Here is a 26,691-nt window from a genome sequence, read left to right on the forward strand (position 1 = left end):
GCTGGGCTGTTCTTCCCTTCCAGCAGAGACCCACAGCCAAATGATCAGTTCTTCTTTTTACACCAGAGTCAACATTAATCCCTGGAAGCTCTGGGCTTCCAGAAGGGACCAGAAAGGATGGAGGACCAAGGCACCCATGGAGGAGCAGAGTCGGTAATATGCATTTGTCCAGAACATGGGAGTTGAGGATATTTGGTGTGAGGCAATTGTGCCTAGACCGCCTCAGTGCTAACCTGGAAATTCACGGAGCATGGCACCAGAAATGGCACAGGCTGCCAGCCTCTGCACCATGAGCGCCATCACAGTTCTCTGGTTATTTATCTTTTTCAAAACCAACAACCCATGTTGACAGCAAATCTGTACAGAAAAATCTATTAAAAAGAAATTGTAGTGAGTCGAACTGCTTTAACTGTCTGCATTCTGTTGATTGCGGGACCGTACCTCCCCTGAGCCAGCCTTCTGCGCAACCTTCCATTTGATGCCATTCAATGGATAATTATTGGGTCCGACTCTGCACAAGGCAATGCATTGGGATCCTCATTCCAGTAGCATCTCCCAAGCACGGAGCATGATTTAACTTAGAGACAGAAATGAACACATATAACAGAAGCTCAGAGCAGCAAAGGCTACAGGATATTACATTACGAAGAGCATTTCAAAGCAACTTAGGTTGAACCTGTGTGAGTGAGCATGGGATAGCCGGTACCGTGCGTTATGTGTCCATTTAAATGCACACCCAGCAGCTGCGATGAGCAACGTTCTTGGGCCACAGAGATGGTCAATCTTGACTGTCACTTGACTAGATTTACAATTACCATGGAAACACACCTCTGGTTGTGTCTATGGGGGCATTTCCAGAAAAGCTTAACTGAGAAGACCCACCCTGAATGTGGTGGCGCAATTTTGTGGATTGGGGCGCCTGAATGAATGAAAAGGAGAGGCCGAGGTGAGCATCGGTGTTCTCTCACTGCTTCCTGGATGCAGAGGACATGTGACCAGCTGCTTCCGGCTCCCGTCACTCTGCCTTCTCTGCTATGAAGGACTGTAGCTCAAACTCTGAGTCAAAGTCAACCTTTCCTTCCTTCAGAGGCTTTTGTCACAGCACCAAAAAAAGTCACTCATTTAGTCTCATGCTAGGTTCTGGAGGGAGAACAAGGGAGAAGCTGCCCTCACATGCATGGAAGTGAGAATTAGAGAGAGCATGTCAAAAGGGGCACTTCAGTGGCTCCAGGGATTCAGCACGGGTTGAAGAGATGAGAGGAGAACAAGCTAGAGGCTGGCACAACTGTGGGTGTCACCACAGAGTGAAGTCAAGGCCGCACTGACCAGAACAAGGAACATGTGGGGTTTAACTCTGAAAGCAATGCCAGCCCCTTGATAAGAAAAGAGGGCTTTGCAAGTTGGCAGGGTGACTCTGAAAAGTTTCTCCTGGAGGCGAGGGGCACAGCTCTATTGGGAAGTTTCTAGCCACACAAGGATGAGAATCAGCGCCATAATCTCCAGCATCCTCATAAGCAGCTTGCCTGGTGCCTGGCACTTATAATTCCAACGCTAGAGAAGTGTAGACCGGTGGATCTCTGGGGCTTGCTGGCTGGCCAGTCAACCCAGCTGAATTGTGAGTTTCAGGCAAGCTAAGAACCTTCTCAAATAAAAAAGTAAGGTGGGACATCCAAGATCGACCTTGGCTTCTACATGCACATGCACACACTTAGCCATGAGAATGTGCATGCACGTACACACACACACACACACACACACACACACACACACACACACACACACACACACACACGCGGCAGGGGATGGAAGAGCCTCCCCAGGGAATCCAGTCAAGCAGAAGTCTAGTCTAGGACACATGCTACCATGATAAAGAAGACTGAGTTAGTCTGGGCTTTGGAGATAGGCAGACCTCGTGTGAATCCCAGTACAACCTCTTGGTTTCTTCTTTTCCAAATTGGGAATCCTATTGCTTAGCTCGAAGGCTGGTAACAAGCTATGATGACATAATGCACATAAAATGCCCAGCACAGCAGGACTCGCCTTCCTGAGCACTCAGTAACTGCTCATTTGCCCTTTCACCACCTCTCCTCAGTGTGTGCCTAGTAATGGGTGACCACTGGGAGAGAGCCAGAGGGGCTTGCCAGAGATGATCTAATGCGCTAAGAATGACTGGGAAAGCTATTTGGGCTCTAAAACCAAGTGAGAGGAGACGCTAAGAAATGACCTAGCCTCTTGTCTTGGATGTGAAAGAAAGAGCAGGCTCACACGAGGCACACAGTGCAAAAAGATGGTTTGGGGCAAGCAGCACAGGGGAGTACCCAGACATGGAGGGGAAGGGTGATATGATGGCCATGCTAGAGGCTGGAGGGAGGATGCTCAAAGAAGAAGACAGCATAGTGAAGGCAGAGGGAAGACAGCCGAGGTGGTTGTCACGGAAGCTGGTACTGTGACTGGTGGTGGCCTTGGTTTGACTGAATTTTCAGAAGTGGGGGAAATGATATCCCATAGCCATAGCACCTGGGCTGTGGTGTCTAAAGTCAATGCCATTGAGAGAAAGGGCTGAGTATAGTTCTGAACATATTCAGAATAGAGGAGACAAGGGATGAGCCTGGGTGATCCGACCTCCAGAAGTCCATCAGCTATGGGCTTCTACCAGCTATGGAAGGACCAGTCAGACCTCAGCCGGCCAGAGGCAGAAAGCCTCTTTCATCAACCAAGATGGAAAGAGCAATGGACTGAAACTCAACGATATGTAAGTCCATGGATTAATAATGACGCTACTGCACCAGGGAGGTGGCTGCCTGTTGCACAAGTATGAGGACTCGAGTTCAATCCCCAGCACCCAGGTAAAAATTCAGGAGCTGCAACTAGCGCTTGTGATCCCAATGTGAGGCAAAGACAAGAGGATGGCTGGGCTCAGCAGTCAGCCAGCCACCCGGAAATCAGTGTGTCCGAGGTCTCAGTGAGAGATTCTGTCTCAGAAAAGTACGATGCTAGGGGCTCTATCTCCAGCTCTGGAAAGTCTATAAACCATTTCAGCTAACCAATGATGTGTCAATGCCCCAACAGATCAATTATCTAAGTAGCAACCACCAAGGGGTCCCCAGATCACAGAAAGAGAGGCAATGAGGAGTAATGCTTCCCACCTTCCTCAGGACACAAGTTGTGCTGACCCCACCTCTACCCAGCAAGCTTTGGGGAGTGTAGGGGCCAGAGAAATAGGTTCAGCCACACCACCATCCAATAGTCCAGACTATTAGAAACTCTACAAGTTTCTTCAGAAAACACATTGCAAAGACTCAAAAGAACATGAGTGGGGATTCACCAGTTCCAACATGGCTTTTGTTGTTGTATTAAATATTGATTCCAGCATGCCGTAAAAGTAATCTAAATGATCAAAATTTGGAAAATGAAAAGCTGAAAATGTTGCATTGATTTTTTTCCTATATAATTTTTTAAATGAAATATTCTTCTATAATGAAATGCATTACTTTGTATGGTTCCCTGAAATATAAATTTTAAACACTGAAAAACTATACCTTAAATAAATGGTAAAAAATAAAATCTTTATGCATAAGAGCTACATATGAAATATATTTTTTGCATTTATTACATATATCTGGGGTTTAAGTCAAACTAACTTTTCAGTGGAGACAGGAGACTAGACAAGAAGTACCAAGATCAACATTGATCATGGGTGAATTGATTGACAGATTTATTTTGGTGAAAACAACTATTCTTTCTACCTTACTTACTATGTAACTGAGACTGGCCCCAAACTCTTTGCCATTCCCCACCTCAACTTTCCCAGTGCTGGATTACAGGCAGATGCTACCATACGTGGGTCTTTTCTTTCTTTTTCTTTTAATGGCACACTAGAATGATGGACAGAAGTAAGCCAAAAGCTTATCTTAAAAACGAAGGAGGCAGATGAAAGCAAAGCCTCTTGTCACACCTAAGATAATGCCATGGTGAAAAAGAGAACATGGCTCAGCGTGGGGACCAGGGTTCAGATACCCGGGATTTATGAGCGCGCCAGGTGGGCATTTCAGCTCGCCTGTAATCCCAATGCACGAGAGGCAGAGACAGGGGCTTCCTGGAGCAAACATCTAGCTACACTAGACAAACTGGTGAGCTCTGGGTTCAGGTGAGAAACACCGCCTCAACAGTGGGTTGGAAAGCAATCAGGGATGACAGCAATGCCTTTGGATAGGTTGTGCGCCCACACCTGTGCACACATACCACCCCCAAAAGAAAACCAACAAATATAGCAAGCAGCGGTGGTAATCTTCATATACAATGACTTCCCAAATATGTCTTTAACAGAAGTTAGAAAAGACATCAAATGCAATTTAAAGTTTAAAAAGCTTTAAAGTTCTTGGATTTGTTTACTCATGTGTGTGTGTGTGTGTGTGTGTGTGTGTGTGTGTGTGTGTGTACATGTTATATGTATGGATGTCAGAGAACAACTTGTAGGAGTTGGTTCTCTCCTCCCATCATGTGGTTCCAGGGATGAAACTCAGGTCATCAAGTTTGGCAGCTAGCACCTTTACCAGCCAATCCACCCCACCAGCCCAAGTGCACATTTATATAAATAGATAATTTGGAAATACCTCTCACTGGTCTCTAAGGATACACTGGGAAACAACAGTGGCTATCAGTGGTGGTGTGAACCCTCTCACCACCTTCCTTCCTTTGTGTCTGGCCCAGGGCTATCCCAACCCCAGGGTGACGTTCGTCCTGCTTAGGGACCTCCCGGAACTTAACTCTGGACTCTACACTCTTGACTCATACCTTCCCCATAAGCAGTCACTCTCTCTGGATGGGACTTCCAGCACAAATGGTTTGCTGGAGGGGTGAATGGTGACTTCCTCCATGGTGTAATTCATCAGTGATGGAAGCAAAGAGATCCCCCAAGGGAACCAGGATTCCCCTTCACATCTTTAAGGGACCAGGAAGACCCACTGGGTTTTCATTAACCATGTTCTTCCAGAACACGGATTAAGAACCTATCAAACATCCTAGGAGGCATCTCAGCCCAGTCACAGACCCAGATGGGATTTTCAAGCCCCATTTTACCCAAAGATGGAAGCTGAGTGGAAAAATCTTCCCAACAGCCCTGCACACCCATCAATCAAACCCACAGTAACACCTGTTGGGATTGAGCCATCCCAAACTAGGTGGGAGAATTGGATGGTGAGCTCTTAGGAATGAGATCCTGTGTTTTCCATGCTCCTGCCACCAGAGATAATCACGACACTCTCTCTGCACCAGCTGTGGAGGAGCTGGCGGTCAGATCCTGGAAGAAGCAGTTAGCAGGAGACAGTTAACGGGTATCTGTGTGGCGGGGGTGGGGGGAGATGCCATTTCTCTGTGCATGGCCAAAGTACATGGGAGCAGAGAACAAACAGAAAAAGGTCCAATTAGGCACCGCTTTCCTTGCCTACGTCCTGCACTGCTTACTTATCTGTTTATATCCTTTCCCTATTGTCTCTAACACAGCCGGTCTAACCACCTTAGACAGAGAGCCCTGTGTACACACATGCACGTCCCTCAAGAGCAAGAGGGAGTGGTCCTCATCTCAAACCCAAATACCAGGAGCGGGCCAAGGCACCCTTGACATGGATTTACCCCCACCTTAGCATGTTCAGCTCTGTCCATGTTCGGTCCTACCTTTAGGGCAAAGTGCCCCGCAGCCCATGGTCTAAGACTGCAGCCACAATCATTGTTTCTTCTGTCCAGTCGCCCTCTCTCCGTGTGGTTCCCCTGTGCCTGCTTTCGGGATAGTCTTCAGATGTGTGGAGGTCTGCGAAGCTAGAGATAGGATCCTTCTCACCGTTTCCTGAGGAGGCTGCTGCTTGCCTGCTTGGTACGACTCGGAACACAGCATCGGCTGAGCACAAGTGGCTGCCTATATAATTTAATATGATGCCACTTGAGACTTGTGGATCTGCTGAAGAGCAAGCAGGATTCTGTCTCCTGCCCCTTGGCAACCGAGATGTGGACTGTCTGTTTCTGCTCTGTTGGGGTATCTACCTCAAGCGTGTTGCTCTTTTCCAGGGATCAGTGCTGGGGGCCTTTTCACAAAGGAGCTTCTGAACCTTCTTAGCCCTGTACAGACTAGAAGTTGTGAGTGTAGGCAGAAGCAAGGTGTGGATACACCTGGATGACCCTAGCCAGCCAGACATGCAGTGGCCATGTGGCATCCTCCAGAGTTTTATTCCAATAATTACGTGGGTGTTTCCCTGCTGGGAGAAGTCTAAATCTAAGCGCATGGAGAGGACAATGAAGGAGAGAGAAGAACCACATTTGTAAGACCAGACACCAGTAAGGAAAAGAACACCCTCTTGGTTTTAAATTTTTGCCACTGTGGGGCATGGAGTTTGCTGTTTGCCTGGTTTGATGCAAAGCCCTTCCCGGAGAGGCAGGCCTGGGACCACTCAGCAGCTCCGCCTGCGGAGGGAGCAGTGAGGTGACTGGCGTTGGCACTGAGCTAAATGGATAACTTAGACTCAGAGGCCGGTTCACCTGAGTTCTAATGGTACTGTGGGGGCTCAGGATTTGTTCCCAAGTTGTTTGGATCATGGAAGCAGAGATGGCTACCACTAAGGTCTGTCCCTTGGAACCCCACAGAGGTACATGGGGACAGGCTGAGAAAAGGGATGAAAATGGTCAAGATCATTTCTGGACAGGAGGCACTGTCTCCTGAGGTAGGCAGAGGACTCTCCTTTCTCACAGCATCTGATCCTGAAGGCGAAGGTATAGACTGGAAGGTGGTACCACAGAAAGTTTATCTCTGAGGTCTGGGTACTTTTACCACCCATACAAAGGGAAAGGCTAGATCCAAAAGATCTGATACCCAGCATCCCAGCATCCTCTGCTCTGACAGGTTTGTTGTTCTGGATGATGGATGAAGAGTTTTGTTTTGTTGAGCGGGGGTGGAAGAGGATGGGGTAGGGGGACATGGGGCTATCTCCAGTTGTAACTTCTCCCTTTTGGAGAACTCCAAGTCCCCAACGACCCTCTAGAAACCCTAGAACAAAATCATGGGACACAGTGACATGCTACTCATGGTCAGCAAATAAAGGGCACATGTCATACCTGCCAAATCCATGATCATAATATCATAAGAAGCCTAATTCAAACTAGCCAGTAGCTAAAAGACACAATCTATGCAAATTCACCTAATGGTCCTTAATTAAAAGACTATGTGGCCAGCATTAAGCTGGACCCCTCACGTACATTATGCCACTTAATCTACAGGATAGAGACTCTCCAAAAGCGAGTTTATTCAGCTCTACTTCTTAATGCATTAGCATATGGGAAAGAAAAACCTAGAGATTGCACTGTAGGACTGAGCTAAAAGGTTCTGATTCACAGTGAAGGAAATTCAATTAAAGCATGTAATGTCAATTACTGTCATTCATAATCTTATTAGACCTCCCCAGAAATAATACAGATATCAAAGTCTAATGTTACCTACGTGTTTGATGTAAATAGGATAAAATTATCTAGGTTCTGAAAATATCCAGATATCAGACAGGGAAAAAAAGGGTCTATCAAGTCTCATGTGGCATCAAATCTCATCAAGCAGGAACGTGGCCATCCACCTCCCTAAGAGAGCAGGTTATAGAAACCTAGGGGCTAACATGTGTTTGAAAGCACTCAAGATCAGATGCCTTGCTTGTTCCGATAAAGTCCAAGAGAAGAGGCAAACACCTCAGGAGGCTCAACCCAGGCTAGGGGGTAGCTAGGACAGTTTTCTCATGAACAGCCCTGAGGGCCCATAGCAGGAAGGAACCACAGGAATCCACTCAAGCAAAGAAAACACGATGCATTGGCCAAGCCACTGCCAGGCCTCCATGTAAGGATGCCCAATACCCAGCCACTCCCTTCTCTTCTCTCTTCATTACACAGTGTGCCCTGCTGCCAGACTGGAGACGAGCAGGGTTTTGCCACCAGCACAGAAGCAGCAAGGTTTGTACCTTCTTGGGATTTACTGTGCAGTGGGGAAACTGACATTAATTCTAAATGGCACCAGTTCATAAACATAAGCCAAATTCCACTGAGTCTTATTTTCTGTGCATCTTAGATGGATATTAGAGAGTGTCTATTCCACAAGGTCCAAACAAAGACAAAAGAAGCGAACCTGCCTAAAGCTCTTGATTGAACAAAAAAATTAAAGAGCCGGCATAAAGGTCAGGCATAGTGGCACACATCTGTAATCCCAGGGAGAGGTAAGGAGCAGCTCCTGACATGACACACATCTGTAATCCAGCAGGTGGTAAGTAGAGGCAGGCAGATCCTGGAAGCTCATTGCTCAGCCGTCCAGACTAATTGGTAACCCTCAGGCTCAGGGAGAAACTGTCTTGAAAATAAGGGGGCTCCATGGTTAAAGGTACAGACTCCTCTCACAGAAGACCAGCATTTGGTTCCCACCACCTTCATCAGGTGACTCACAACCACCCTCACTCCAGGTCTAGGGGAATCTAATGTGTCTGACCTCCGGGGGCACCTGCATTCATGTGTACACATATAGACAGACACACACTGACACATGCAATTTCAAATAAAATAAATGTTAAAAAAATAGTGAAGAGAGACTGAGGATGATACCTAATGTTGATCCCTGGCCTCCACACACATGCACATCCAGGTAGCCACACCTTTACATACCCTGCACATACACACACATATTTACATATACTGCACATACACACACATGCACACACAGGCACACACATCTTTACATACCCTGCACATACATGCACACACATGCACATGCATGCACATGTGCACACGCATGTATACATAATTTAAAAGTCAACACAAATTCTGCCCTTTTACCATTCCTATTATGAGAAAAGTTCTCATCAGGTACTGGTTTGTGTGGCCTAGGCCAAATTACTTCACTTTCTCACATTGTGTCTTTCTTGGGTCCCTTACTATGCGCTTTTAGTAAAATAAGGTGGCAATGATCTCTAATGAGCAAGTGGATATGCAGAAACGATGGCGCAGAGACACAGCTAGCATGTTAGTTGACAGTGGAGATTATCGGCTTGCAAACTGTCTGGAGAGGAGTCTTGTTCTTGTGGCATCATGTCAGCACCTGGCACACCTGCAGTCTGGCTCCAAGCACAGGGCAGACACTCTTGACCACTGCACTGGATACCCTTCGCTGCAGGGAACTGTCTTGCAAACAGAGGGATTTTAACAGCATGCCTGGCCTCTTCGCCCTGATGCCATTAGCATACTCCCACTCTCCCAGGCACGAAAACCAAAAAATGTCCCTAGACATTGCCTAATGTCCCCTGCCAAGGGACATGTAAATGGTCCCTAGAGAGAACTATGATGTGGCTGGAAGTGTGCTTGAAGAGGAAGAGAGGACAAAAAGAGCTGGAGTCTGCAGAATAACAGCGAAAGTGAGTCAGCTGACTGCGCTGTCTACAACGCTGCTTACAGAGAGGCCTTCAGTGGTTCTTCCTGGCCAGAGATAATATATGACCTTTTCGATAAACATAAAAATCTATTTATTGAGATTTAAAATCTCAAAACAAGTTAAATATCATGACCAAACCCAAATTAGAGTTGCTGTAATACATGGGGCACCTTTTTTCCCCTGTTACACACAGTTCTCCCTACATCAATTCCAATAAAGCTGTGTGGCCAAATGTCAGCTCACACTGATTTACATATCAGGAGAGGGGAGGGAAGGAGAGGGAGGGGAGGGGAGGAGAGGGAAAGATGGCTCAGTGGGCATCTGAGTGGGCATGGGCACTTGCTGCCAAGCTTGACAGCCTGAGTTCCACCCTCAGAACTTATATGGTAGAAGAAGAGAACCAACGTCTGCACCCTGTTCTCACCCAAGTGTACCGAGGCATCTAAATGCCCATCACACACTTTCACGCACAGAAAAATAAATGAATGCCAAAAATTATTTTTAAAAAGGAAGAAAATGGAGATGGCTCAGTAGTTAAGAGAATTTGTTGCTCTTGCAGAAGACCTGGGTTCTAGAACCTACCTGGTGGGTCATTATCAGCACTTTCAAAACTGGGCTTGGTGCTGGTCACCCCAGTATTCAGGAGGTAGAGGCAGGAGGATCAGAAGTTCAAGGTCATTCTCAGCCTCAAAGTGTGCTAATCTGGGACACCTGAGACATTGCCTCAAAAAACAACCCCCACCACACCAAAAAAAAAAAAAAAGAGGTCATGAGTTAGGTTTTTCAAAGTTCACATTTGTGTAATGAAGGTCTCCATCCATTTCCACTTTTACTTTAGCATCTGATGTTTTAAAACTACATAAAGCTCTCTATTCTAGATCCTATTGACTTTCCCTGCAGTTAAGAAGGTTGCTATATTAGTCACAGCTGAATCACTTTAGTAGCCAAGTGTGAACAGTTATGCTACAGGGTTCACATGACACACAGAAGAGCCTCATCATCTCGGACAGCAAGATGCTTCAGCCTCTGTGGCTCACGTTTCGGAAAGAGAGCGCATATACCATGCTGGAAGCAGCTGTCCTTGCCAGAGGGGTCTGTCTAAAGAAGCTCCTGGCATTCGCTTCTAAGACCTACTCTTCAGAGCTCTGGGGTCACAACTGTGTTCTTATTTTTCTCCATTTGGGAAACCTTGCCTCTGGTTAGAATGTCTAAAACGAGCAGCAAAGGAACAGTGGGCCAGAGCAGACATACACTTTCGTCACAGGAAATGAAAGATGGGGAAGTCTAGCTTCTTACCTGACCCTCGCAGCTGGACCGGATGAGCTTCCACACGGACATGGTCACAGCCCGTGTCCAACCGTGGTTTGGACCAACTGCAATACTGTGGTCCAACTGCAATATTCTCACTGTGGTTTTGTCACTTAACACTCAAAATACAGCTTTCCACATGTTTATAAGGTAAGTTCACTTGATATTTAATAATAACAAAACTTTCATTTACCCTGGTCTATCAAAATCCCTTGAGTTATCATGCATTTGTTGGTCACTTGGACTGCGTCAGTGTAGATAAAAGGAAACCAACTGATCTACCTACCTGCCCTGTCTGTCTCAAGTGTGATTTTCTTGACTCTGTTTCCAAAAGAAGAATTGTTGGGTAAGAAAGGAACATCTTATGATCCCTTTGCTTTTTGTAACACTGCTATCTAGAAGGAAACAGAAGATATTTCACAATGTCCTCTTCAAAGCCCCGGTGGATGAGTTTCTATAAAGCTCTGCCCAGGTGAGATTTTGATGGCTTTTATTTAGTTTTGATAATGTTTAATAATAATACGAAATGTTGACTACCAACTCTTAGCATGAACTGTACATTTATCTTCCTAAGACTGGTTTACAGTTTACATGTGTGAATTGCCTGTTCTCAACCTTTGAATATTTGACCAATGAAGTTGTGTGTATGATCTGTATATACATGTAAGTATATGCACGTGTGTGTGTCTGGGTGCACGTGCACGCAAGTGGAGGCCAGAGGTCAACACTGGCTCTCATCCCCCATTGCTCTTTACCTTATTTTCTGAGACAGGATCTCTCATGAACCCTGGAGCTGACTGATTTGGCGAGACTGACAGTGGATGAACTCCAGCGGCCTTCCTGTCTCCAGCACTGGGGTTACAGAGTGCCATCACACCCAGCTTTGAACATGGGTGCTGGGGATCCAAACTCAGCCTCTTACGCTTGCGTGGCAGGCATTTTATTGATGGAGCCATCTTCCTAGCTCCTCAAATGAAGACTTAATCATATCCTTTCAATTTTAAAAACTTCTTCCTGAAGTATGTGGCTATTGAGATTCTGGTTGGCATGCTTCATCATAACTGCTCCCCAATCTATTGCTTCTCTTTTTCCCTTTTGTTTTGTTGATTTTCTTCATAAACCAAAGAGGTGGGCTAAAAAAAAAACCATAATTGAACCCATCAAACTTGTCACCAATAATTTCTTCAATTGCTTCAATAGTCAGAAAATTGTCTTTCCTCAACAATTGGGATAAGTGAACCATTAAAAAAATTAGCTCTTTAAGCCATCTGGCATTTGTTGTGGTAGAGGGGATACAGTGACCATATTTTCTGAGTCAAAAATTGGAACACGTGATCTGACAAATGCCAATGTTCTTATGGGTAAAATGGGACAGAATATTTGAAATTGAGACAGTACTGGAAAATTGCGGACATGTGGCCCCCATATGTAAGAAACAAGCTGCTATTTTAAAGGTACAGTGCCAGGCCCTGCTCCTCCTAGCTCCACTCAACATGAAGCAACAGAGACTGCTAGCCTGAGGCTCAGCCTTACTCACAGCCTGAGGCCAATCTTACTAGGACAGGCAGGGTGTCAGGAGGGCCAAGTCCACCTGAAGGTGGGCCCCAGGATAGGCTAAATTACAAGAAGCCCCATTTTTGCTCTCTCGACTCATCCTTGCCCTTCATTCCTGTTCGCTGCGCAGCTGCGCAGAAGTGGCTGCACCAAAGGGCATCACAGCCTTCCACCCCGAGCCGAGCTGCATCAAGGGAAAGTATCTGGAGACACTTGCAGGAAGGGGAGAGGTCACTGGGGTATTTATGTTTTCAGAGCACTGCAACTACAAGTCACAGGTCCTGGGAGTTGAGGGCCCTACCCATATTACGATCTCTTGAACCGGGGGCCAACCCCACTCTTTCCCCTTCAGGTAGTACCCACAAGAGGGAGAGTAGGCTTAGCCCACTCTTTTGTAACCAGCTTCATTAAACTTTACTCAAGCTCCAAAACCTGATGGACTAACATTTCTAGCAGGGATCCTGACTACCAGGTGCCCTCCAGGCTGCCTCGGAGGAGAGACACATATACGACAATGGGACAGCGATCCCCAGACACCATCACTGCGTTGGCTCTGGGCACACAGTGGTTAAGTCTAGTTCCTTCTAGAAACATAACCTGCCCCCAGACCGCAGCCTACTTCACAATTCTGCCAGCCCCTTTTCTGCAGTTAGGATCCCCCGTTCCACCCACTGGCTGCAGAAATGCTACACTCTGGCCCACACTGTAATCCAGATACCCATACTGTCTTGACAGCTTGCATTTCCTGGCCTGGCTTTACCCGATCCCTGTTGCTTTCTGTTTCCCAGGACAAGGTTGAGTTCGTCTATGTGGCAATAGCCACACAAAGGTTTGAATGTCATTAGGCACAGAAATCAGGCATCACCAGCATCTGAATGGCCTTTCCTTAGCAGCCCCCACCATCTTCAGTGGCTGCCCACTTGTGGGTCCTTATGGTGTTCTTTGTCCCTCTACCTACTGAGCTGTCCAAACACCTATGTACCCTTGTCTGTCAGGATGCTGCATCTCTGAATTATGAAGGCCTAGGGCATGGTTGAGTAAGCCTCAATAAATGCTTTTGTCAAATATAAACATGCATTAATATTCTTAATCCTCTGATGACCAAGAGCCAAAAGTTCAGTTGTCTACCTTTGACTCTTACACCTGCACCTGTGGTGAGATGATTCAGCAGGTAGAAGCTGTTTGCAGCCAAGCCTGACAGCTTGCATTTTAATCCCTGGGACACACATGGCAGAAGAAGTGAATTGACTCCCCACGGTATCCTCTATCTTTTCATGGGCGACACAGTGTGTGTGTGGTATGTGCAACCTCCCCACATAAATTAGTAAGTATTTAAATAAAGTTTTTATTTACGTGTGTGTTTGTGTTCTGCCTGTATGCATGTCTGTGTACATGCGTTCAGTGCCTGTGGAGGTTAAGAGAGGGCATCACATCCCCTGGAGCTGGAGCTACGATAGTTCTTGGCTGCCATGTGGGTGCTGAGAATCAAACCCAGGTTGTCTGGAAGAGCAGTCAGTATTCTCAAACGCTGTTCCATCTCCCCAGCCAAGAGTATAATTTTTAAAAAGGCAAGAGTCAAAAGTTCAGCTGTCTATCTTTGACTCACATCTTCAAGGAGAAAGGGTCCCCAAGACAGGAAACAGAAGGAGCTGGTTTTGAGGAATCAACGAGTATCTTGACACCTCCATGTAGCTTTGCCTTCTGGGTAAGGTGTCTTTATGTCAACAGGGTCCCTCACAAGCCTTCTGCTTCCCACCCTCCCAAAGCTTCAGGTGCAGCCTTTCACACATGGTTTGCAAACTTGACTGTGGCGCTAGTTTCCTGGTGAGTCTGCTAAGTAACTCCCAAGAACTCTCCTTTCGGCCTGTGCTACTGTGAGTTTACACTGGACCTGGACACAGCTACGCAATGTGGGCCTTCCTTGTGTGTGTGCAAGTCTGCACGTGTGTGTACATGAGTGTGTGTGCATGCACACATGACAGGCATGTGGCCCAAGGACAATCTTGAATCTCTATCAAGCCTGGTAACTAGGTCTTACAATCTCTGCCAGATGCCAAGGTTCATGGGAAGGGAGTGGGGATAGGTCAGGTGATAAAGTTCTTGCAAACACTTAAGACCTGAGTCTGACTCCCAGAATACATGTAAAAATAGCCAGTGTGATGGTACATGCTTGGAATATCAGTGATGGGGAGGCAGAGACAGGTGGAGCCCTAAGGCCTGCTGACTGCTTGGTGAGCTCCAGGCCCAGGGGGAAAACAGTGGACTGCTCCTGAGAACGACAATGGGAATTATCTTCTAACCACCACACATGTGTAAAGTCTATCTGCACATACACATGCATGTACACCTATACACTTGAACACATATACACACAAAATACATAAACTGAAAAATAATTTTAAGTCTAGTTCTTATATACCAGGTCAACCACAGCCTGGGGCTCCTCATCTCAGGTCTTACTATGTCAGCCTTTCTTCTTGTGCTCAGAAGAGCACTAAGCAGAGGTGAGAGCCTCCTGTCTCTCATGCCTTGAGCTGGTGTACACACCAGTAGGGGCTGGAGGTGGTGGCAGCAGGGAGGCCTCCCCGTTCCAAATCTCTCTGATTTGTCAACATTGTAGTCTTTCAACGTGTCAGCGCCTCTCCTAAGGTATGTTTCTCCCCTCCTCTCCAACTTATCGCATGTTATTTCTGACTCTGCTATGATCGTACATGTCTTAAAGCTAGACAGAACTGTTTAGCAATTCCACATCTCTGATTTCCCACAGTGCTGTAGACAGAAAGAGCGGATGGCAGGCAGCAGGAGGCAAAAATCACAGAAGCACTGTCTCTGTGTCACGTCGTCTGACTCAGCAGATTGGCCTGTGATCTCTCTCTTTCTCGAGACAGGGTTTCTCTGGGTAGCTTTGGAGCCTGTCCTGGCACTTGCTCTAGACCAGGTTGGCCTTGAACTCACACAGATCTGCCTGCCTCTGTGCTGGGATTAAAGGTGTGCGACACCATTGCCTGGCTTTTTTTTTTTGGAGGGGGGGATGACCTCTCTGCAAGTCATGAAATCCTCTGGTCTGACACAGGAGACACTGCGTACTCTCTCTTGCATTTTTCTTTTACGTTTTTAACCCAGCTGATTTCTTTATACATGGAATGTCCCAATCATACCTCAAGACAAATACATACTTACATATAACATCCTTTCAGCTTCATGGCATTGTTTAACCAACATCAGTACCCGGAGGCCTCTGGCCACTTACACCCTGTGTTTTCTGAGCAGGTTTGCCAGGGGGCTCTTGGCTTATCAATGAAGTCATGGGGAAAGACTCAGGATCACCTAGGACCTCTCCTGAATGGTGACTTTTAGGATTTTTTTTATTTAGAGACAGGATTTTATGTGGTCTAGAACGGGTTCAAGCTCACCAGACGGCTGAAGATGACCTTAAACTTGGGGTCCTTCTGCCGCCACCTCCTAAGCACTGGATGATGTGTGTATGTCACAACATCTGGTCTATGGTGCAGGCTTCACGCATGCTAGGCAAACACTCTACCAACCAAGCTACGCCCCACACCCACAACCCAGAAAAATGGGTTTGTTTGTTTGTTCAGTTTTCAGCAAAAGAGTTCAGAGGCAAGGGGCCGTGTTCATTATTTCTTGGCACATGAAGTCCAGCAGATGGTCTTATCGTCCCCATCTCTACGTCTCAACTCTTCTGTAGATGGAAACTAAAGAATGACCTTTCAGTAGAGGTCAGGAAGGCAAAGTTTATAATCCACCTCCCCCCAAGATTTACACTTATTACTGTTTGGTCATAAGCATCAGAACTCCACTCCCCAAGCCCAATAATTAAAGCCGATTAAAAAAAAAATACTGTGGTAGGCAGAATCCGAAAATGGCCCCTTACTATTTCCTGCCCTAATCCCAGGGCAGTGAGCAGACTGGGTTCCCGCGGCCTGCCGGTGGTAGGTTCCCGGGAAAGGAGATTTTGCAGATGTAATTAGTTTTGATTTGGAGTTACTCAAAGGAGATTATCTAGGTAAGCCAAACCTAATCACAGGGGCCTTTTGGAGCGGTTTGCTCCTGCAGGCAGTGGGGGAAGTCGGGAGACTCCGTGCAGAGCAGCAAACTCTGTTGCTGATGCTCAGGGGTGGGGGTGACCTCTGAAGGGTATGAGGAGCACCTGGCCAACACCCGCAAACACATGGCAACCTTGGTCCTGTGACTGTAAGAGACTGGACTGAGCCAACATGGCCAACACGCTATGGAAGGCTCTTCCCCAGACGCTCATGAAACCCAGAGCAGAAAGCACAGATGAGCCCATCTGGACTTCTGGCCCACGCTGGAGATGAATAATAAGTGAATGTTGTTTAAAACAGACACTGAGACAAGTTCACGGTCAGGGGCTCTAGGGTTGGAGGAGGGAAGCCCCCAGAAAGTAAAACTCTGTTCTTCTCTCAGGGCATCCTCTCGGCATCTTTCTTAAGTGTGGCCAGCTTCCTATGCTTCTGTGTGACTATACAAGGCTGCTGGCCCCACACCTGGCTACTCTAGAGGGCCAGTACCTATCATTTATCTAAAGAGGTCACTATGTCTTTATTCAGGCTACTAAGAGAGAAACTGGTCACTGGAATTCATTTGCCACCAAATATTAATTGACCCTCCTAGGCAGTATGCTGACAACTGTTCTAGATGCTGGTCTAGGTAAAATCATGGACAAAAAGGGCTTTCTTATAGAAAGCTTACACTTGACCGGAGGAGAGGCCCAATGGAAAGAAACACACACACACACACACACACACACACACACACACACACACACACGTGATATCACCAGCGTCAGGTCAGACAGGTTGAAGGGCAAAGGGTTAAAGGCAACCCCGGGTTAAATGCTGCTGTCAATGCTGATCAAGAGCTTATGGGAGCAGAGGAGGTGGGCCCATGGGAGAAGGATTTGAATCGAGATCTGAGAAGAGACGGATCTAGGTCTACAAATACATTCTTTCCTGATGGAACATTCAGGAAGAGAAGAAGAAGGTGCAAAGGCTTCAGGGAAGAACCTTACTTTGGAGGTGTCGAGAAAAGGAAAGGGGGAGAACAGGGATCTGGAGCAGAGAAAGTGAGAGAGGAACAAGAGGAGGGAGAAGTAATGCCCTGGGCTGAGCTTGGGAAACTAAGAGTTAACAGCAAGATTTGGACACATTGCCATCAGAGTGCCTTCTAAATATTTATATGTAGACCCATGGATTAGTGCTGCTCTCAGCCCCAGCCAGAGAACTTTCTCTCTCCCTCTCCCTCCCCCCCTTCTCGTTTTTATTGAACTATATATTTTTCTCAGCTCCCTTTCCCACCTTGCCCCTCCTCTTCTGCCTTCTCCCATGGTCCCCATGCTCCCAATTTACTCAGGAGATCTTGTCTTTTCCTTCTTCCCATGTAGATTAGATTCATGTATGTCTCTCTTAGGGTCCTCTTTATTGCCTAGGTTCTTTGGAGCTGTGGATTGTAGGCTGGTACTTCTTTGCTTTATGTCTAAAAGCCACTTATGAGTGAGTACATATTATACTTGTCTTTCTGGGTCTTGGTTACCTTACTTAATATGATGTTTTCTAGATCCATCCATTTGCCTGCAAATCTCAAGATATCATTTTTTTTCTGCTGTGTAGTACTCCACTGTGTAAATGTACCACATTTTCTTTATCCACTCTTCAGTCGAGGGGCATTTAGGTTGTTTCCAGGTTATGGCTGTGACAAACAATGCTGTTATGAACACAGCTGAGCATATGTCCTTGCAGTAGGATTGAACATCCTTGGGTATATGCCCAAAAGTGGTATCGCTGGGTCTTGAGGTAGGTTGTTTCCTAATTTTCTGAAAAAGAGAAGATTCTTTCTATAGTGAACAGCAGTTAATACAGAGGCTCAAAACCAGTTAAAATGGTCAGAATAAGTGATTTTTGAGTGTTCAGTCCTGAAAAGTCTGTATCTATCCTCCCTTCAAGGCTTAGGGAACATGGAGGAAGAGGGGGTGGAAAGAATGGAAGAGCTGGAGGATGCGAGAAGCCATCTTTTGGACATGACATGGTCATTGTACTCATGAACTCATAGCAGCTATAGTCACCTGGACAAACTGCACACGATGAGGTCAGCATGGCCAGTCAGCAGTCCAACAGTAACTGGATGCAGTAGTGTGTTACAAAACAGGAAAAACAGAGACGGCATGGAAGGAGGAGGAGCATGCTAGGGGCACCTGAGTGGGAGTAGAAAAGGAGAGTTGGATATGATCAAGACCCATTGTTTACTTGAATTAGCTCATCAAAGAATAAATAGAGGCTATTCTATTCAAAGAGAAAGAGGGCCGACATCCAGGTTTGTGACGTGTTGCTGGTCTTAAGTCACAGCGTCATAAGGTCTGCCAGGTATCTAACCTGTGAGCCATGGGCCTCATGAATGTGGATAGTTATGAATGTGCCCACCACAAAACCATAAATCTATTTCAAATATTTTGAGGGATGTGTATGCATGTGTGTGTATGTGCGCGCGTGTGTGTGTGTGTGCATGTGTGTGTATTTTTAAAGCACAACTGCAGAGCCCTCAAGCCTGAACAGTATCAGCAGCACATCACGGTGCAACATGAAGAGGTTAGACACAAGGACAGCTCCCTAGGCCTGCTCAGCCCAAGGTGCATGGGGCTCCTCATTAACACAGGAAAGGATCAGTCAGACTAAACTTCTACTTCCATCACAGCCAAGGTCAACTGTGGCAAAACCAATAAAGCCCTGTCCATTTGCACAGTGGAAGCCAGAGGGATCGAGTCCTCAGGCCATAAAGGGAGCACAGAAGACTCTTCCAGAGACAGCTAGACCCTCTAGCATAGCAGGAGAGAAGAATTTGCAGAACCATTCCCCATTTGAACACACTGGGACGCGCTCTTCACTCTTCTCACACCACTGAAGAGACTCTAACCGAGGGACTGTCCACAAGTGTTTCTGGGATCAGAAGACACGGGATCCCCTGCCGCAGCTCCGCAATCCCTGTCCACTGTCCATCCTAGACCCACTACCATTGTTTTAGTTTTTAGAGACAGGGCCTCACCATGCAGCCCTAGCTGGCCTGGAACTCATTATGGTAGACCAGGCTTGGCCTCCTGAGTGCTAGGATTAAAGTTTCCAGGTACCACACCCAGTTCCAAAATCACTCTAATCTACACATCTTCTTTTCCCTGGCCATAAGGCCCCCGGAAATGAGCCACCCCAGGTTCTACCAGCCCATCCTCACTCCATTCCTCTTCAGAAGTTCCTCGGCTAATCCCGAATCCCAGACTGACTCTTTCTTTCTTTTTTTTTTCCTCCTTTGTATTCTGTATCCAACTTTTCCTAGAATAACCCAACAGACACCAGCTGAGCAGTACCTGCAGGTACTTACTACAGGTACAGGCTGTTATCCATGGCGAGGAGATGCAGGCAGGTTTGGAACCCAATTCCGCCTTAATTTTGGGCAAATGACTCAATCCCCTTGAACTCATCGATGATATGTGGACAATAACAACTCTGTTGGAAAGGTTTGGGGTGAAGGATAAAGTCTCTCCCATGGAGTTGGAGAAAGAGCAGGACTTCGGCAGGAAGTGCTGGATGATGGCTGAGTTCCTGAATGCTACGGTTCCAAGTGTATTTGATGAGTGACTATGAAAAACCAGGATGGATAGTTAGTTGATCAGCGGGCCAAGGTCAAGGTGAATTGGAAGCAGAGCCCAGGGTGTCGTCTCTTTCCTCCCCAGCAAGCTCACCACCCTGGCTGCTCAGCCGGCTCCAGCCTCCAGGTCTCCCTCCACACCGTCTGACTCACAGCAGAAGAATGCCCCCCCTCTTCCCGCCTGGAGGAGACTTGGATGCCAAGCAGGGCCTGAGCACTTTTATCTTCACCCCATGTCATCATCTCCAAAGCCATTCAACACGTCTCAGTTCAGCTCACGAGAACAAGCCTGCCCTGTGCGGCAAGGCAGTGTGGACAAGGAGACGAAGTGGCCATGGGCTCTTCTCACAGAGCTTCTCTCTAGTGACCTCCAAGTTGGACAGTTCCTACAGCTTCATGATGCTGGCGGTGCCACCACACTCACGGCACAGCAGAGGTGGATGAGGCTCTGCCAAGGCTCAGCAGGTCGCAGGCGAGGGGAGGGTAGAGACGCTTCTGGGAAAGAGGGACCCAGAAGTGGGCTCTGCAGGATGAATAGGAGCTTGCCTGGCAGAAGCAGGGAGAGGATGTCCCGCATTCCATTCCTTGCCTGTCCTTCCTCAGAGACCCTGTGTCTTGCTCTCCTGTTTCTCAAGTCAGATGAAGTGAAGAGACAGTGTCTCTTCTTTTTCTTATTTCCAAATCATGACAGACTAGCCGTCTGGAGAAGGCGGGTAAATTCATAAGAAACAGGGAAGCAGGGTTGGGGGCATGGCTCAGTGGACGGCGAGAATGGGAGGGAGTTCTGACTGGGACAAGTCCTCCCACTGACCTTCAAGCCTGACTTGGCTAACCTGGCTGCCTAGGAAGGGCTCCTTCCTCTCTCGTGGGAGAAAATACCAACGTGAAGGAAGCACAGTTGCACAAGTCAGCACAAGGCGCTGACTGCTGACCACACACTCAGCTGGCTCAGCAACTGTCGAACTGTTGCAAAGGTTTCTCTTATGCGGACAACGGTACCTTCACAATGTGAACACGCCACGTGGACTGACTGTGCGCTCACGAGAGCCACAGTGGGAATCCTCACACAAGCAGATTCCGTCATACCAAGAGTTTTGTTTTCATAGGGTCTCCAACGGAAACCCAGAAGTCACTTTGAAGTCATTTTTTGCTTTCATCTTGAATTTCAATATATTCAATATATTTCAATATATATTCAGTAACTTTTCCCTTTGGAGACAGTGTGACATCCTCCTTTCTCCTTCCCCTTCTCTCTCTCTCCTTCAGATCAGGGTCTCATTCCTGCAGCTCCCTGCGGAGTGCTCTCCTCCCATCCTCATTAAAACGCCTGTCTGTTATTTACTTACTTGTAGACAGAATCTCATGCAACCTGGACATAGTTGAGGATGACCTTGAACAGTCTTACCTCTCTCCACCTTGACAGTGCTGGGACGGCAGGTGTGTACCACCTCATCTGGTTTTATGTGGTGCTGGGATTGAACCCAGGGCTTTTCATATACTAGGCAAGCACTCTGCCAGCTGGCTATATCCTTAGTTCTCCAAAACGTCTTTTCAAGCAGGGAACTTATCTTTCCCTAGTCCCGTTTCATCATGTTCTCATTAAAAAATACTCAATGGCTCCCTGACGTCTCTGGTATTGATTTTAACTTCCCTAACTACTTATCACAAAAGCCTATATGACTTGGTACTTACTTTATACCACATGACATTTTTAAAAACATTTATTTATTTCTTATGTATACAACATTCCTTCCATGTATGCCTGCACTCCAGAAGAAGACACCAGATCTCATTACTGATGGTTGTGAGCCATCATGTGGTTGCTGGGAATTGAACTCAGGACCTCTGGAAGAGCAGCCAGTGCTCTTAACCACTGAGCCATCTCTCCAGCCCCACCACATGACATTTTTATGCCAGGCAGTCTTCCTATGCCACACCCCATCTACCTGAGCCCCACTGGCCTTTCCATCTCTAGAACTCTTACTGTCTGATGTTGTGGACACCTCAATGCGCGATAACTGATGGGGAGCCTCTAGAGGAGCTGTGTTGGGTTTCAGTGGCCTAAGATCTGGGGCCAGCTCCAGGAATTCTCTCAACTCTCACACAGCGCATGCCCACAGGGAAGAGGTTATACATAATTCTCGGTGAGTTGGCAGGTGTCGGTTTATAGTTACAATAGAGCAATGTCACCGCACCGGCCTGATCGCCCACTAAATTGTCTCTGTCTACCCACTAGTACATTATCTCTCATCCTCAGGAAAGAATGATACCGTGTCACAAATAACAACAGAGGCACAGCTTGGGGAGGCCAGCTCCCCAAGGACACATCATGGTGGGAAGAGAGTGGGCTTGAAGTGCCATGAATAGTTCCAAACCCCACAGAGTTTCCATGGCCCAACCAGTTCGGGAATGGCAGATTTGCTCCAGGCTACAGTGCACCTGCCCAACCAGTGAGACTATGGATGCCCAATATGGCCACTCAAGTCCTGCTCTAAAGTCCATGGACTCAGATACCCACCCTTGCCACCCCCATCAGAGGAACAATTTCCACCCTAGGACTCCCACTGTGACCTCAGACACAGGCTGCTAAGCCCACCAGCAGCCCTGCAGCCGCCCACAGTGTCTCTCTCTCCCCAGATGCCAAGTTAGGAGTGTGCTTTCACGTGCAGCCTTTGGGATGGTCAACCTGCTGCTCTTTGGGGGAAGTAATGCATGTGAAGAAACAAAAAGAAAAGAGAAAGCAAATGGGGAAGTGGGAGAAAGGAGAACCTGAGTAACCCTCATCACAATAAGGAAAGAGAGAAGCTTCCAGACAGCAACAGGAGAGAACTCAGAAAGATCTGGAAGTTGGGAAGTGAGTCCTTGGAGTGGAGCTAGATCTCGTGTATAAATGGAAGCAAAGATGCGACAGCCATAGAGACAGAGACAGAGACAGAGAGGGACAGAGACAGAGACAGAGAATGGGAGGGTTCGCTTAGCAGTCTTAGCAGAATCTACGCAGGCTGGACGAGCATCCCCTACTTCTCTCTCACAGGAACTGTGTTGTTGGTTGTTTTCTACTCTTTAACTCTTTGAGCTCTTTTGGCTCTCTGGGGACCGCCACCCAGCCCCCTCCAAAATCACATATTCTTCTTTCTTATGAATGCCCAGCCTTGGCTTGGCTTGTTTCTAGCCAGCTCTTCTTAGTTTAAATTATCCCGTCTACCTTTTGACTCTGGGCTTTTACCTTTTCTTATTTCTGTATATCTTTTCTTTCCTTCTTGTTCTGTGTCTGACTGTGTGGCTGGTGGCTGGTCCCTATACCCCTCCCCTTTCACACTCCTCAGTCTCCTCCCAGAGTTCTCCTCCTATTCATCCTCTCTGCCTGCCAGCCCCACCTATCCTTTCTCCTTCCTTACTATTGGTCATTCAACTCTTCATTAGACCAATCAGGGGTTTTAGACAGGCACAGTAACACTGCTTCACAGAGTTAAACAAATGCAGCATAAAAGAAAGCAACACATCTTTGCATCATTAAACAAATATCCACAGCGTAAACAAATGTAGCACATCTTAAATTAATATTCCACAACAGGACTGCCCAGTTCCTGTAGTGAGAACAGAAAAGGTATTGGCGGTGGAGTGGGGAACATCAGGGACACCTACTCTTGTCACCATCCTGGTGATGTGTGACTGAAATCATCAACTGTCAACTGGGCTGGGTTGGGAGGACACCAAGGCTCTGGAGGATGGAGGGTCACTGGTTAGGGGCCAAAGAGCAGGGCACATGAAAGATAAAGAAGAAAGGATAAGATGGCGGGCAGTGGCCTGTGAGGGCAGGTGTTCAGAAATAGAGTGATCCACTTAAGACAAAGGCATGAAGTCACTGGCTGAGTGGCTCTCCTAGCCAGGGACACAGAGACGGTAGAGGAACCGAGTGGCAGGTAGACAGGTGAGGAAGGAGGTGGTCAAAGTCCACAGGCAGCAAGGGTGAGAGCTCAGTGGAGATCAAGAACTCAAGGTTTCGGTGACTTCCAAGAACACCACAGCGCCTACAAGTCAGGTGTGGGAAGCACCTAAGCTTCTGGGGAGGAGGAGCTTCAGAGGAAGGGTGACCTAGATGGACATATGAAACAGCAGAAAGCTCGGGAAAGATGAGGTATTGGAAGGTAGGCCCAGGTTTCCAGAAAAGCATGTGAACCAGGACTCCAAAGAGAGGGAAGTGGTTAGAGAGGAATATGGACCTAGCAAGAGGAACAGAGCTAATGTGTGTGTGTGCGTGCGTGTGTGCGTGCGTGCGTGCGTGCGTGTGTGTGTGTGTGTGTGTGTTGGGGTGGGGGTAGAGGTGGTAAAGAAGAAACTACATGTGGCCAGAATGGGGCTCTGTTTCATGGTTGGCCCCACACAGAGGGAAGACAAGCCCGTAGTCCACTTGTTTTTTGAGGGTAATTTTGACCCTTGCTTCCTCTAGAAGACTAGAAGTAGAACTCAGTCACCTGACTGTAGGCAGGGGCAGGGGCAGCCCAGGCCCCAGAGAAGGGCCTGAGGTGAAACTCGGCATGGTCTTCTCAAGGGTGGACAGAGGAGAAAAGGAAAAGCAAGAAAACAAGAGGCCAACATAAGGCCTACTTTACGACTTTCCCCAGAGGTTTTAAAGAGTATTTATGCTTCCATAATCCTAGGGAGCCCCCGTAAAGGAAAGCGCGGGCCTGTCACCACACGTCATGTTCTATGCTGGTCTGTGCCAGTTCTCTGTAATTCTCAGAAATACATTCTGGGGACCAGGCAGGCCCCACCTCTGGTTCATCTGCCGTCCTGCTGCGGTGACAGCAATCAAAGCAAGGACGGCTCAAAATTCTCGGTGCTGTCTAGGTCCCAGCACATGCCCTTGTCTCTGCTGGCAAGAGCAGGGCTGCAGGACAATTCCACGGCGCCGTCTTTCAAACGCAGCTGGGAGAACCATTCGTGTGCACGGTGCTCTAACCCCTGGCTGGAAACCAGGCTCTGACAGTGCCTGCACACGAGGCAAGCGTGGAGGTGCACACTCGTAGAACACAGTCTAAGGATGCTCGGGCCTGAGTTGGGATAGAAGGGGAGCGAGTTTCCAGCCTGTCCTACATGGTCCTCTTTATTTTTATCTGCGGGATCAGGCGTGTTGGAGAGGGGAGGAGAGAGGCCTGGTAACAACAGCTTCCCCATCGTTCTTGGTTACTTACATCTGTGGTCAATTTTCCACACTTTATTCCATAAAAGGTAAATGAGACACGGTACTTGCAACAGGATAATCTAAACAATAAGAGCCATGTTACTGTTAAAATCCATCTGGCCGATCACGCCCAACCCCACACTTTTAACTCCTTGAGGTAAGAAAGATGCCCTAGCGGAGGGGCTGGGGCCCTAGTTGGGATCTCTTCCTTCCGTACCTCTTCCCATCATTTGGCACAGCCTCCTCTGAGTGCTCTACCAACTCCAGTATTCCTTCCCTCTGACTCTAGGCTGGCCACGGGTGAAGCGACCTGTAAAACCTTTCTTACGAAATGCCTTTGCTCTTCTATCTCTTTAAAAGGAAACATTAAAAGCTTAAAAAAAGAAGAAAGAAAGAAAGAAAGAAAGAAAGAAAGCAAGCTTACACACAATCCAAACTAAAGCACTTAAGTGCTGGGCTGTTTCCTTCATTTCTGATGATCCTCCTTCATCCTGCTTCCAAAGGGTTCATTTACATAATTTTAATTTCCAAAGGCAACCAACACCAGTGAAGAAGCAGCATGACTGTTCTTTCCTTTTATTTGGGCTTACACATTTTTCTGGCCATCTGTTCTCCAAGAAAATTGCAAACTCAAATAAGAGATGGGAAAATTTCTAACTCGGACGGTTGGGGATTTTTCAAAATTATTATTATTAGTCTTTGGGTGGGGATCTAAAAATTTAAGAGATTCCGGGAAAGCTTCAGATGGGTAAGGTCACTGAAGAAATGGAGCTTGGTGTTTCTCTGAGGTGCAGCGGTTCCCACCTGTAGAAGGAATTTGGCCTTTGACCTAGAAGTCCAAAAGTATTTTATTCTTGGTCCTTAAGAACTGCGGCTCCCCCCTCACCCCCTCCCTTTGAGGGTATTAAACCACCAACATTAAAACCATACTTGCTATCTTCCTTCCAGGTTGCAGCTTCCAGAATCGGCCACAACAACCCTCATTTGCAACCACGCCTCCCCACCTTGTAACCACAGGGCCAGTCTAAGCAATTTCTGTTGTGGGAATTGGTTTTCAGAGGTGCAGGCAGAAAATGCACTCAGATAAAAAGGCCTCAACAAAGCTGTCTAAACCACTGGAACTATTAATTCAATCCATCCCCCTTTTAAAGAAAAAATTATTTTTTATGTGTATGAGTGTTTTGTCTGTATGTATGTCTGTGCCAATGGAGACTAGAAGAGGGTGCAGATCCCTTGGAACTGGGGTCACAGACAGTTGTGAGCTATCATGCCAGTGCTGGGAACTGAACCCAGATCCTCTGCAACCACTGAGAATTCTTTTTTTAAATTAATTTTATTTATTTATTTATTATGTATATAATATTCTGTCTGTGTGTATGCCTGCAGGCCAGAAGAGGGCACCAGACCCCATTACAGATGGTTGTGAGCCACCATGTGGTTGCTGGGAATTGAACTCAGGACCTTTGGAAGAGCAGGCAATGCTCTTAACTTCTGACTGAGCCATTTCTCCAGTTCCTGACTCTCCCCCTTT

At 47.1% G+C, this 26,691-nt stretch overlaps 1 protein-coding gene across 2 annotated transcripts in view; it reads right to left on the reverse strand.

The window, feature by feature from the left end:
* The window catches only part of Parva (parvin alpha), a 155,401-nt gene that overhangs the window by 63,867 nt on the left and 64,843 nt on the right, over positions 1 to 26,691 (reverse strand). Inside the window, exon 1 of one of the 2 annotated variants that reach the window (XM_085692917.2) lies at positions 5,674 to 5,716. The exons of the other annotated variant lie outside the window; for it this stretch is intronic. Coding sequence (XP_085549043.1) covers positions 5,674 to 5,701 — 28 coding nt within the window. The 5' untranslated portion in view covers positions 5,702 to 5,716. Of the gene's footprint in view, positions 1 to 5,673; positions 5,717 to 26,691 lie in introns of those variants that run through there. 2 annotated transcript variants of the gene reach the window in all.

Source organism: Myodes glareolus, chromosome 7, assembly GCF_982192425.1.
Source record: "Myodes glareolus chromosome 7, mMyoGla1.1, whole genome shotgun sequence".
Classification (NCBI taxonomy): Eukaryota; Metazoa; Chordata; class Mammalia; order Rodentia; family Cricetidae; genus Myodes; species Myodes glareolus.